The following is a 13,137-nucleotide window of genomic DNA, read 5'->3' on the forward strand; positions in this document are numbered from 1 at the left end:
AACAAAAAGAGACTGGAAACGAACGTTGTGCCAGAAAGCCGCCAGTCAAATATTAATTGCGTGAATGTAAGGCTATAAGAGTAACTTTAAAAAAGATATGGTATCAGGGTAAACAAAGATCTTTTTCACATGTTTTACATGAAAATGTAATTTTATCAATAAAAATATTTATATTCTTAAATAAATTTACAAGAAAGTTCTTCTACTGAAGGATGATTATGTATTATTTTTAGTGTGTTCTTCTATATTTTCCTGGTTACCACAAACTGTTTTACCATCAGCTGTACCGTCAAAATTTGTTGGTAAACCTAACAAAGTCAATATAGTATAAATCAAACAAATGTGTTTGGTCTTAAAAAGATTTGACAGAAGAATGGATGATATTTAAGGACAAGACGGATAAAGATAATGATAAATTTGTTTGGTCACAAATTAATTACCAGTTTTTGGGTTTCCAATTGCTTTCTGCACAGCTTGGCTTGACACAACATCTGCAGGGGCAACCTACAAACAAAATGTTTGAAAAAAATGCTTGTACAGAATCTTGGTAACTTTTGATGACTTTTGTCATTACCTTATTTGTACTAACATTAGCATTTATTTATTTTTATGCAGCAAGAAAAAAAACTATTTTGCACATATTGAATTTGGTAGTTAAAGTTGAAGTCCTCTAACAAACAGCAAAAAAAGTGAAATTTAGGGTTATAAACAAAAACATAATTGTATTTCTTGAAAAAAGTATATTTTCATATGTTTGTATCAATTTTTATGGAAAACTGAAGAATGATCAAATGAAAGAATTTAAACTTTTGAGGCAGCCTGTATGACCTACATAAAAATAATTGCCAGACATTCAACACTTCTTGGATGGTCAAATTGACGGGTAGATGTATAGATGTTCAGTACGTTCAAAACCACTTACCATGCTAATAAGTTCTTTCAAATTGTCTGTTAGTGAAGTAGCTACAAAAAGATTAAAAACATGTTAATGAATTATGTTTGTGGGAAAATTTAAAAAGAGGTAACAAAGTTCATTTCTTCTCACCAATATTTTGTTCTTTTTCAGAGATAGTTGAAACGTCAGCTTGCTTTACTAGCCGGTCATTTTGAGTCTCTTTCAAGTCTTGTAACAATGTAGCATTTTCACCAAGTTTGTCTTTAATACTATAATAGAAAAGAACACAATTTTATCTTGCATGATTAAGATATAACTGTGTTAAAGATTTTTCTTCATTCAAGTTAAAGAAATTGTTTGCCAGCGAAGTTTAATTGAGCGAATGCAAATAATTCATTTTCTATACCCAACCTGTTCGTTTCTTTTTGATTGGTGACTAAAAAAAATAACGAAAATAGTGAATGCTGGAAGGATGGAAAAAATATACTGACACTAAAAAATGTATGAAGCACTAAGTGGGAAGCAATAAATGGGTTTAAAAACAACCTTAAACAAATTTCACATACATGCCCTATTAAATTTATGAGTACAAAAGTACACATATTTAAGTAAAACTTACACATATCAAGAAACGAAACATCTATACCAATCTCATTAAGTGTTTTTAATGAATCAACGTCAACAGTCACTTTTTCTTCTGGAGTACCTAAAAAATTAAATTACTTTAAAAAAAGTCCCATTTCTACCATGAGTGACAAAAGTAAAAAAAAAAATACTAACCATTTGCAACACTATTTTCTCTTGATTCAACTTGACCTGACAATTTCTGTGAAAGAATTACATGAAAACAGTGTAGATGAAACAAATATAAATACTAGGAGTTACTGAAAAAAACAAGCTTATCTTTTAAAGCAGATACATTCAAATTTTCTTTCAATAAACCACAACCTATCACAATAATTTCTTACATCTTTGGATGACTTGGAAAGTTTGGCATGTTGACCATTCGTTAGAGTATCAAGCAGGCGGTCCACATAGTCATGAGCAAATACAGAATCTTTTGTGAATTGTAGCAAGCTAGGAAAACAAAAATAATTACCATAAACAAACATGAAACGAATAATATAGACTCCTAACGAAAATATCAAGTTGTCATCATGTAATTTTCTGAAAAATACAAATTCTGTAATGTACCAATAGTCCATGGTTTTATTAGAATTTTATAATAGGTGCCCAAGAATAGAACACTCATTTGTGGGTAGAACTTATTAACATTAGTGCTTATTTAAGAGAGAAGCAGAAGGAAGTATTTTTTAATTAAAAATAAAAACAACAACACTATTCTATTATTTCATTTTGTGTGTTTTGAAGTACACTATTGAGCAAGCTTATAGTGTACTTCAGTAGCTGTTGAACAGCTATTTTACAATTGAATTTCCCAATTTATTAATGAAGCTAACTATATTTACCCCCAAATATGGAACTTATAACCTATTTCATGCAAAATATGAAGAAATAAGTTTTCTTTAATACCTCAAACCACCTTAATGAAATATTCATTTGGGATTTAAAAGTTGCCATTTTAGATTTCTGGATTCCCCCTAAAGCTTTATGATAAGTTAACACACCTTTTTGCATAAGCTACACCAGTCTCAGTTCCATATGTTTGCAGTAACAGAGAGCTTTCTTCTTTTGTCATATTTGATAGTGATGAGTCATGTGTAGGTCCAAAACTCCCATATGGACCATACAATAGATAACTGACTAGAAAAACAAAACAAAAAATATGGCAGATAGTTGCTAGAAACTATTTTGCCACATAAAATTGTATTAACAAAAAACACAAGCTTTTTTTATTCAAATTCTGAAGTTTAACAATGCATCTTACCTGGAATTACTTTATATTTCTTGTCCTCCTTATGTACAGCTTGTGATGGGACAATTCCAGTTGCTAGCTTTCCTGCTATTTTACCAATATTTGCAGGCACAGACTTGTCAGCTAAACAAAAATCGACATTTCAGAAGCTAATTTTACAATAACGAGAAAACTTGAAAAACAGATATGAGTATAAGGACAAGGTTGTAAGTTTTGAATTCACATACCTTCCGAAGTGTCTGGGTTTAGTATGTTAAACGAATTATTTCCTTTATCATCTTTCGATAGGTAACCATACTGTAAAAAGATAATTCATGGCAAAAAATATATCCAATAGAAAAAGATTATCAAAAAAAGCTATCAACATGATTAATCCAATTATTCTAGTTTTAATTTATTCTTTTATCTCAAGGCTAGAATTTAATGCATTGACATATTGCTTTTGCCTCTTGTAAAATCAGCTTTCCATCAAGGTGTTCTTGGTTAAAGCTGTCAGCGTTTAATATAGTTTTAATTCAGAAAATGCCATCTTTAATTTAACAAACGCTTGAATCTGCAAATTAATAATAACATTGGATAAATAGCTGAAACAGTTAATCCAGTATCTCTTCTGAGTTGCAATTTTGGGGATACATATAAAATGATTTCTCAACTGTTAATGTATTTGACATGTTGCAAACTTTATTAATATTTACAGTGAAGCAGGAAGATGTTGACTGTTTAGAAAGAAATGATAGGAGACTGATTAAGTGTATGTATAATGCCAGGCAGAGAGAAAAAGAGTTCAAATGAGCTAAGAAGCAGGCTAGGTATCTGTAGCATTAAAGATGTTATCCGGATAAGAAGATTGACTTGAGTTGGGACACTTGGAAAGAATGGAGAAGGACAATTGGGTAAGAAAGTGCAGAGACTTAATAGTTCCCCGATAAGGCCAGAGGTAGACTGAGAAAGACTTGGCAGGAGGAAATAAGGACAGACTTGATGCAGAAGAATTTGAGTTTGGATCTAACATAGTCCAGATTAGTTTGGAAGAGGGTTATTAATTTACCCTATCCAACCAATGCTAGCATGAAAAACAGATAATAAGCCAAGAATGATGATAAATGTCAAAATATATACAAAAATCCACAAAAATATGTTGTTGTTATACAAACAAAATATATCTTTGCTACTTACATACTGTTTTGGATGTTTCTTCAGTAACTTTTGTCTTGCTTCGCGTGCTGCAGCAAGGGCTGCTGCCGTGATTGATGATGCTGATGATTTACTATTTTCTCGCCTGGTTTAGAATAAATCATTACATTTACATTTACATAATTAAAACTTTAAGCATTCTTACCAACTCTTTCCCATTATTAAGTGGGTAAGATATTTTATCAATATTTGTGAAAATGATGCAACATGGATGATTAGCTAGAACTTACATTATAGTGGGCAATATTCTCTGGTATTGTGTGCTGTGTTTTTAATTTTAAACTCTGTTACGTATTGCCCTTACAAGCTTGGGTACTTTTATGCTCGCCAATATTATTTGGTATTGCTCTTTTAAATGATCATGATTCCAGTCAAATCATCGTGTCATTGAACATTGTTTAAATTTAATTCATTCCTAATAAATTACGTGAACAAACCTTTTTTTTTCAGGTGTTTTCTTGAGAGGAGATTCATTTGCACTGTACACTGAATCAATGTTGACATCAGCTGACTCATCAACTAACACAACATCATCTTCCGAATCAGAACAATTTACTCCAATTGACTTGTTTACTTTTTTCATTTTTTCCTAAAATATAACGAACGAGATATAAAGTCCTCTATATTAATACCCCTGTTCTGTTTAAAAATCACTACTTTGTGCTTAGGATGTACGAATATTAATACCATGGATATATACGGTTGATAATTTGAGGACCGGAATACGTAATGACAGGTGAAATTGGGGATTTTTCTATGGGCTAACAACTAGTTTGTGTTTATTCTTCATATTTTTATAAACATAAGGGATTAGACTTGTATACCTTTGACAGCATCTTTAAACCAATGGATAACATCTTTTCAGCAGATTTAAAATATATGGTGTCTGAGCCATTATACAACATGGCGTTATTGCACATTACAACATAGTCTTGCTAAAATAAATATAGGTTTAATTATATACAGAATAATCAAACTCTTGTCCCAAATAGAATCTGGATAATCCTAACAGGCAAACACATGGCAGTTTTTATTGAATTTGCATTTGCATTTTTTAACCCTGTAAAGATCTTCCTGATATTTTAATCCCACCCAACTGTGGAAAATGCCTTGCTAGTATAACATTGCCATGCTCACTTGCACATTAACAACACAATTTTTAATTACAAGAATTTCAAAAATGGACTCAAAACATCACAAAACTGCGATGGAACTTACTTTAAATTCATCCACTGATGTATATTCACTACTTTCAATCTTTTTTGACATGGTTAAAAAATCCATAGGTTTTTTTATTATTTTTGAATATCCAGGTGCAATAGCATCAGTGACAGGGTATGTGAATATTCCGTATACATCTTTCCTGATTATAAAATGTTCAAATATTATTATAAAATGTTCAAAATAATAAATATAAGTTTAGAATTGGATACAAAGCACAAATGATGTAAAAAATATAACCAAAGTATACCGTTGTAAGTTCCTGTGAAAATTTTGTAAACATAAAATTAGTGGAGAAATTTTTGGCTCCTTGGTTTCTTGTTTCTTTTCTTTCTCTCTGTAATAAAAGCAGATTTCATATAATTAGAAAATACTAGTCTGTTCCCCGTGGAAAATCCATGGGTACGCCGTCCTTTTTACACCGCATGCGGTACCATTATGCGTGACGGAGAGACGTATACAGGTATTATAATATAGATGTGAGCAAAAAATTCTATTTATATAATTTTTAAAAAACAAGAAATAAAGACTTAACTGGAAATAGATATTCAATAGTAACTCACTTTTTTATATGAATTCTTTTAGATGGTGTCTCTGTCTCGATTGGGTCTGTTGCCTCGCGTTTTCGAGACTTCCTTTCACCCTAAAAATTTAACATGAAGACAATATCAACATCATAAAAGTACAACTAGAGCAGTGCAAAACCTTTCTTGTTATTTGTACATTTGTTAGTTCCCTTACTTCTGTTAATGCTCATTAGTCTACAAGAGGGATTGTATAGATAGGTGCGTTTCCATACAGAAGGGATGCAGCAACACACACCAAATAAAGGAGTAGTAAAAATCTTGACCAGAATGCTATTTTAAACATCTCTAATACTATCGCTGAAATGTGTTTAATATGGTTAATCATCACTGTATTTAAAAATCGGTATTTCTTTTATGAAAATAGAAAGAATAGAAGGTTACACCTCTTCCAATTTATGCTTGTGCTTCTTTTTCTTCTTTTTATGATGACTATGTTCTCCATCAACACTCCCTCCATCACTGTGCTCTGCCTTAAACTTCTTTTCTTTTACCTTAAGAACTAACTTTGGTAAAGGCTTCTCCTTGTTAGCTAAAAATAATTAAAGAAATTAACTTCTAAATCATCTAGAACAACAGCCTTTTAAGCAGTGTTTACGTGACACAACTTAAAATTAAAACATATCCTTGTAAACAGCCCTCTAACTTTGTGGTAAAATGCATTGACATACTCTTATCCATGGAAGAAAAATAAATACTAAACCACTCTGGAATGACTTGTTAACATGTATTTATTGTCATATATAATAAAATGAAAGTTGGTTTGAGATTACAGCATTGAAGTGAAAAATAACTTAATAATTAAGAAGTTATAAAGTAAGACCTTGATAGTAAAAAGGGTGTTGGTTTACATCAAAAATTTTATATAGGTGAATATTTATCATACATAGGACATCCGTATTTCATTCTCAACAGAGAATGCTTCACCCCGATCAGACCTCTGATCATGACGGGCGATTATAATGCGTGTAAGTCATATTGAAAGAGAACTACTTTGTTCATCACTAACATACTGCCTGGCAGCGAGCGGGATTCGACCCGCGGTCCCCAGAACTGGGAGCCGCAGATGAACCCACTACACTACGTGTGGCAATCTTGATCAGAGGTCTGATCGGGGTGAAGCATTCTCTGTTGAGAATGAAATACGGATGTGCTATGATAAATATTCACCTATGTATACACACCATCCGGATAAACTATCTGTTCATCGCTAACATATTGCCGCACATAGTGTAGTGGGTTCGTCTGCGACTCCCAGTTCTGGGGACCGCGGATCGAATCCCACTCGCTGCCAGGCAGTATGTTAGTGATGAACAAAGTAGTTCTCTTTCAATATATCAAAAATTTTATAAGCAAAATTATTGAAAGAAAAGATTAATGGGGAAGGAAGAGTAGTAGAAAGTCTTATCAAAGAGGAAAGGGGTTAGCTTTAGTAATTATTATGATTTATATATACCGCCTACTTTTCTGCAATTTTTACAAATCCCAGCAAATAGAACCTCTTGAAAAGAACATGCCTTTTTTAAAATATAGTCACTGAGAAAATTTTGAAAAACGACTTTATCAAACAAGCTACCCAAAAACAAAATAGGACTTTCCTTAAAAGAAAATTTACTTTAACTTTGTGTTTACAGGCTTCTACTATTTCAAGCAACAACAAATCAATTTGTGGGAGTAATTCATGTGGGATAAAAAGATCTTGTGTGAATAAATTTATAAGACTGATCGTAAATTGTGTTACTTCTCAAATATTGTGGAAATACTGAATGTTATTCGGTTTGGCATCTTTTTAACTTAGTTGTACCACATAGCAAAAGGGAACACATTCTTTGTTCTTACATTGAATTATTATAACCTTGTATTGCTCCCCTTAAGACGATGACAAATGGAAATGAAGTACAAGTCCTATTTACGTACCTTCCTGATGGTGTACTTCTTAAGTTAGTAGTTCTGTCCCTACTAGCTCTCTATGTTTTAATATAAACTGATTAGGAAGTAAGTTGTACACATGCTATTTACGAACTGAAGGTCAGGGCATCATTAAGTTGAATATCGCAGAAGTCGCCGGTGACATGCTTAGAAAATGCTTGTCACAGGCACAGTTCAATGCAAAGCAAAACTGTACAGGAGACTGTACAGTTTTGCCTAGCACTCTTGAAATTTCTGTTGTTATAGTATTTCCAATTTTATTTGAGGATGATATTTTTAGATCTTATCGATATGCGGCATACCACCAATTCTGTTGGTTTGTTCATAACCACTTGGGAAAAGGAGTTTGTCGGGTTACACCATCTTGTGTTGTGTCTAAGATATGTAGAGAATATCCAAGTGCGAATGGGGTGTATACTGGCTTCAAACAAGGTGAAGAAATACCTGAAATTGATTTTTCTCGGACAAATGAAGTTGACACAATGAGAATATTTGATTGTAAAATAAAAACAACAGTGTTTTTCAGGAGAAGCGTGCGTAAATCCTTTCAGGCGTGCAATTAATCGCACGCCTGAAAAATAAATATTGAGTTTTGAAAATCAACCTATAAAATCCCATTTTATAGCGTGCGATGGCAGCCCTCGAAATAATTTTTGGAGTCTTGTCAGACAAAATGCCCGTCACATTTCCAGTTTGGTCGGCCATGTCCTTAGCTCATTTAGAACTTTCATCGGACAAAACGTTGATAGATTTCCGTCTTGGTCAGACACTTTTAGATCTCAGAATTATCGAATAGTCCTGGTCCTTTTCATCCACAAGCAAGCCTAGTCATAGCCAACTTGACCATCCTAGCTAATTCACCGACTCCCGACTTAGTTAAAAGAACTACGTAGACATGAGTCTCTTTTGCCTGCCCCTCCGTCGCTGGTAACAGGTCTTACACAAGAAATCCGGCCATGGGGTTCTTAACTTATGCAGAGGTGAACGCCGACGGAGCACGGATGAATCAAGTCTGCAAGACTGCACTTACAGGCGGAACAGACATTTTATCATGGATTTAATTGTATATAATTTCTTCATTTGACAAAACAATTGGAAACAATAGCAGTCCTAATTTACTGGGGTTTTTTCTTCATGCCCCAAGTGTTATATAAACAATTTTAATCCACGTGTGGTATAATCTTTTTTCTGGGGGTGTTTAATGGGCGTTTATTCGAAGCATTACGGTATAAAAAGTATAAATATGAATAACCCAGAACCAAGTATTTCTTTTTGTTCGCTAATTGAGGTAGTTTTGGTAATAGAATAGGGGTACTGGAAACCAGGTTTATAATTGTCGAGGAAGTATAAAGGTACATAAAACACAATTTATTTAATGCGTTTGTATTTTCTATAATTTCTCCTTTCGCTGGTCGGTTTTCTGAAGTACGATATATGTATGATATGACAACAACAGTTGATAGTTTGGTATATTACAAAAAATGATTCAGATTCATCAAGGAGTTTAACTTGTAAATTGTAATGCCGCGTCAGATTTTTTCATCTCATCATTGCATGATGCTGCCTGCGTTTGAGCATCGGCACTCCAACAGATGTATGTGTAGATATACTCTTTTGTAAATTATCTTACCCGCGTCTGGTCTCAGTATCGGCACAAAAAATAAAGCAGCCTTAAAAAATCTACTTTAATTTGTGTAGAGACAGACATTCTGTTTGTGTGGACAGGGACATAAAGTTCTATCTCTGAAAGTGAGTTGCATGCTTTGAAATTAAATATTCATAAATTGCGACAAAAAAAAGGGGGTAAAATAATTAAAAAAATTAAATTTAATCTGGTAGTATTGTTCAGAGTAAAACAATCATTTTCTATTTACAATGTTTTGATTCGCCGAGAACCCAACGCTTACGTCACAAGAAAAATATTATTTTAGCCTCCCTTTCATGTAGAATGGCTTCGGTATAAATTTGCTTTCGACGACATGCGATTTGAAAAATTTGTAAACATAAAGGAAATGTTATTCTAGTTGTAAAACTTTAGAATTATAATCACTTATATTTTCGCAAAAAAAAGAAAAGTGCAATTCAGTTCAGGCTACTTTTTTATCAATTTATTTTTACTGGACAGTATCTATAAGGTACAGGACACCTAACTTCTCCCATGTTCTGCTTATATTTAACTTGCATGGGTGCGCGATGTTCTCGCAGTATTCTCTGTGACGATGAAGGTCAGACTGATTTATGGCATGGTTCCAAATGGTCTTCCGTCTTTTGTTCGAGTCTCAGTGTAATGCACCAGTCAAGCATAAGAATGTCAGCATGAAGGGAAGAGGCCAAATTTAATGTTCTCTATACCTTACGTTCTTTATAATAACACTATTCATTTAAATTTCACAACAAAATTACGTCAGCAATTTTTTTGCCAACTACTATGCTTCAAAAACTTCACGCTGCCGCTCTCCTGAATGTAAAAATTGCATGCCAAAATCATAAGCTAGGTGTATTGCACGCCTGTATTAGTGTAGGCGTACGTACCACCGCATGCAAGTGCAAATATTCATGACCAAGACTGATTATGGTACTCGGAACTGTTTGTGGAAACTCCTAAAAATATGCCTAAATTACAACTTCTTTTAATGAATTGAAATGCTGCTACTCCGTGCATTGTTAACATGTTGCCTAGCAGTGAGCAAGACCCAATCAGTCCTCCAATCAGTGAACTTCAAACAAAGCCACTGCACCACATGCAGAAACATGGTAACAAACAAAGAAAGCTTATTTACATTGCATCCACATTGCCTGTATTAGAAATTGTACCTGTATGCAAAAATACCAAAACATAAATACAACAATACTCACATTTCATTTCTCCATCTGTTTCATTATGGTCTTTTTCTTTAAGAGACTTTTTTTTATTTTTTCCCATTTTTAAAATGCCTGAACTAAAAATTAGGTAAAATGATAATAGCTTACTGGCCTGGTTTCCTACTTGTAACATAAAGCATGAAAAAAACTGAATATATACTGCTATTTAAAATAAAATTCTCAATTAGATAAATAGAACTCATAAACTTAGGGAATATTTGACTATTTAATATTTCAATGACTAATGGGTTCCTGTTCTTATTATTACTCTTTCTTAAATTTTCTAAGCAATGACAATGTCAAAACAAAAATTGCTCTTTCCATTTCTCGCTAAATTTTTCATGTTATTAGGTGTTCTAAACATCACGATGTATATTTGTTTTATTATTTCAATTTTAACAGCTAAGTCTTTAACTGTGAGAAAGAACCAAGATATTTTGGGTAATCAAGGTAAATTAGCCTAATTGTATTTTCTATGTCCTTTATGATGGCCTAGGTAAAAAAATTTGGTTTACAAAGTAAATCTCCTTAGATCTACCAAAATGAAATCTTGTGATGTTGGATCAGCAAATCACAAGTCTGAAAAAAATACAGTGTAGCCATCCAAGGAAGTTTGCTTCGCTCGTCTATTATTTATTTATTAAAAATGGATTCATAGAAGAGGCGTAAATTAATAAAAGTGATGTAAACGCATGAGGCGTGGACAGAATTTATTTACTTATGACGGAATTGTACCATGGCAAAATAGTACCTTTGTATGCTACAGATATTTTTATATAAAACCGAAGCTGAAAACATGAATACACGAGTTCACAGTTTCAGCAAACCATTGTTTAAATAACTCTTTCTTTTGTTACAATGCTCTTATTGAGAATTAAAAAATGGAAGTAAACTGTTATGAATACACCCTTATGATAATTCAATTGTACATATGGGTTCATACGGCTCTCCATCGTTTTACTATATCGGAAGAAAGGAGGTAAAAAACAAGTTTTTATAAGAGTTTGTTGGAGACAAAAGTGTGTTTTCTTCAGTTTCTTAACTTCCCTTGTATCAATTTTTTTCAAATTTTCAGGAAACGTTGATAATAATAAGATACAACTTATGTGTTTCTTTCACTAAAAACAAAACGCGACAAGAAAAGTTATCACGAAAGAATGTGTTTTCTCCTTAATAAACTCTTATAAAAGTGTGATGTTTACCTCCTCCGATCGCAAAATAAGCTGTGATGGAAGGTCAGTTTTCCTGAATTATTGTAAAGGTGGAAGAAGGCTCATGGTCAAAGAAGGCTCTTCTTTGACCATGAAGAAAAGTGAAAGAATTTTTGTGTGAAATATTTTGCAAATAAAAGCTACAAATCATTTACATATGTTTTAAGTAAGGTTACTGGCACTAACATATAAATTTTTCAGAATTTTTCTTCAGAAAAATGCAAAATATTCATAATGCCCAGAGCCTTATTAAATTCAATCTGTTTACTTTCTTTTTTCACTATAGAAAATGAGCAAAAAACGTAAACTGTGAAAAGGTGTATCTTAATGTTTGATAGATGATATATGTTCTCTTGAGAGTTTGAAGAGTTGAAGAGAAAATTGTTTTTGACAGGGGGCACAGACAGTTTTTGTTTCAAGAAATTGCTAACTTTAGCTAAGCACGCAGGAAAAATGCAAGCAAACATAGCCTGGAAGACCAGTCAGATCAAAAGCAAAATATTCGGAAGGAAAGTTTTATAAAGAAATATTAACTCATGAAAATGAAAACAGTTTTTAAATTCATGCCGCCATTTTTGCTTTGTTGTTGTTTTCTTTTTGCGTGGTTTTGACGGTTACGTGCAGGTGACACGGTTCGGTGTTTGGTCAGTAAAATAAACCCTGACCCGGTTGATTGTCCACGGAGGGATTCAAAACACAAAAGTGAAAATAAAAATATCTACGCAACCTTCGATCCCAGGGCTCTTTTTGATATAAGGACGGCGAGACAGAAATATTTCTCGCCGTCCCTATATCAAAAACAGAGAAAAGAGCCCTGGGATCGAGGTTGATATCTACGTACACGTTAACCTAGTATAAAAACGTTAAGGCTGAGACTTTGCCAAAATTAATAACATATCAAGTACGTTCCTCATATGTTTTTCTAACTAAACTTAACTTAACTAACCTGTATTCTTTCATTCCATCCCTTTGTTATAAAAAATAATAATTTTGCAACTTTTTCGGTAGAAAATAATTAAAACGTGAACCATACGCACAATTACTTTAACTGATTTTGCTGCGGCGAAGATTATCTAAAGCAAGGCAGGGGTTTGTAAAATATGCATCAAATGTACTTTTGAAAATGGATTTCATGTACTCATTCAAACCTGATTTCAACATCGTAAACAGAGCTCGTTATGTTTTTTGTTGGGACGGAACCTCGAAATTGATTGCGCATTTTGCATGAAATGCATAGGTAGACTGTCTAAGAATAATAGAAAAAATACTATTTTTCGCCGATTTTTCTCATATCAAAAAGGAAAATATTCCTGTGAATAAAAGTAAGGTTAATGTAATTAGTGTAAGGCAACGGTTTTTCGCTAA

At 32.9% G+C, this 13,137-nt stretch overlaps 1 protein-coding gene across 1 annotated transcript; it reads right to left on the minus strand.

Annotated features, from left to right (window-relative positions):
- Positions 1–103: 103 nt before the first annotated feature.
- On the minus strand, positions 104–10,671 carry LOC130614572 (bromodomain-containing protein 7-like). The gene is made up of 19 exons (XM_057435998.1): positions 10,556–10,671; positions 6,157–6,302; positions 5,750–5,829; positions 5,437–5,523; positions 5,184–5,328; positions 4,790–4,900; positions 4,403–4,554; positions 3,948–4,050; positions 2,999–3,068; positions 2,784–2,894; positions 2,524–2,659; positions 1,864–1,972; positions 1,676–1,721; positions 1,515–1,601; positions 1,307–1,331; positions 1,046–1,164; positions 923–963; positions 441–504; positions 104–308 (listed from the first exon to the last, which is right to left on the minus strand). Exons 1-19 carry the CDS (start codon positions 10,620–10,622, stop codon positions 217–219), a joined length of 1,791 nt encoding a protein of 596 aa, XP_057291981.1. The 5' UTR covers positions 10,623–10,671; the 3' UTR covers positions 104–216.
- Between the last annotated feature and the right edge of the window lie 2,466 nt (positions 10,672–13,137).

This window comes from Hydractinia symbiolongicarpus, chromosome 11 (genome assembly GCF_029227915.1).
Source record: "Hydractinia symbiolongicarpus strain clone_291-10 chromosome 11, HSymV2.1, whole genome shotgun sequence".
In the NCBI taxonomy this organism is placed as follows: domain Eukaryota; kingdom Metazoa; phylum Cnidaria; class Hydrozoa; order Anthoathecata; family Hydractiniidae; genus Hydractinia; species Hydractinia symbiolongicarpus.

Bases quoted from the DNA above. Each gene is read 5' to 3' on its own strand.
- LOC130614572 (XM_057435998.1), bottom strand. From the start codon at position 10,622: ATGGGAAAAAATAAAAAAAAGTCTCTTAAAGAAAAAGACCATAATGAA. The intron at 5,830-6,156 runs GTGTAACCTTCT...TTAAATTTTTAG, and splicing joins ACAAGCATAAATTGGAAGAG to GGTGAAAGGAAGTCTCGAAA. The intron at 1,722-1,863 runs GTAAGAAATTAT...ATTCTTTCACAG, and splicing joins TTTCCAAGTCATCCAAAGAT to AAATTGTCAGGTCAAGTTGA.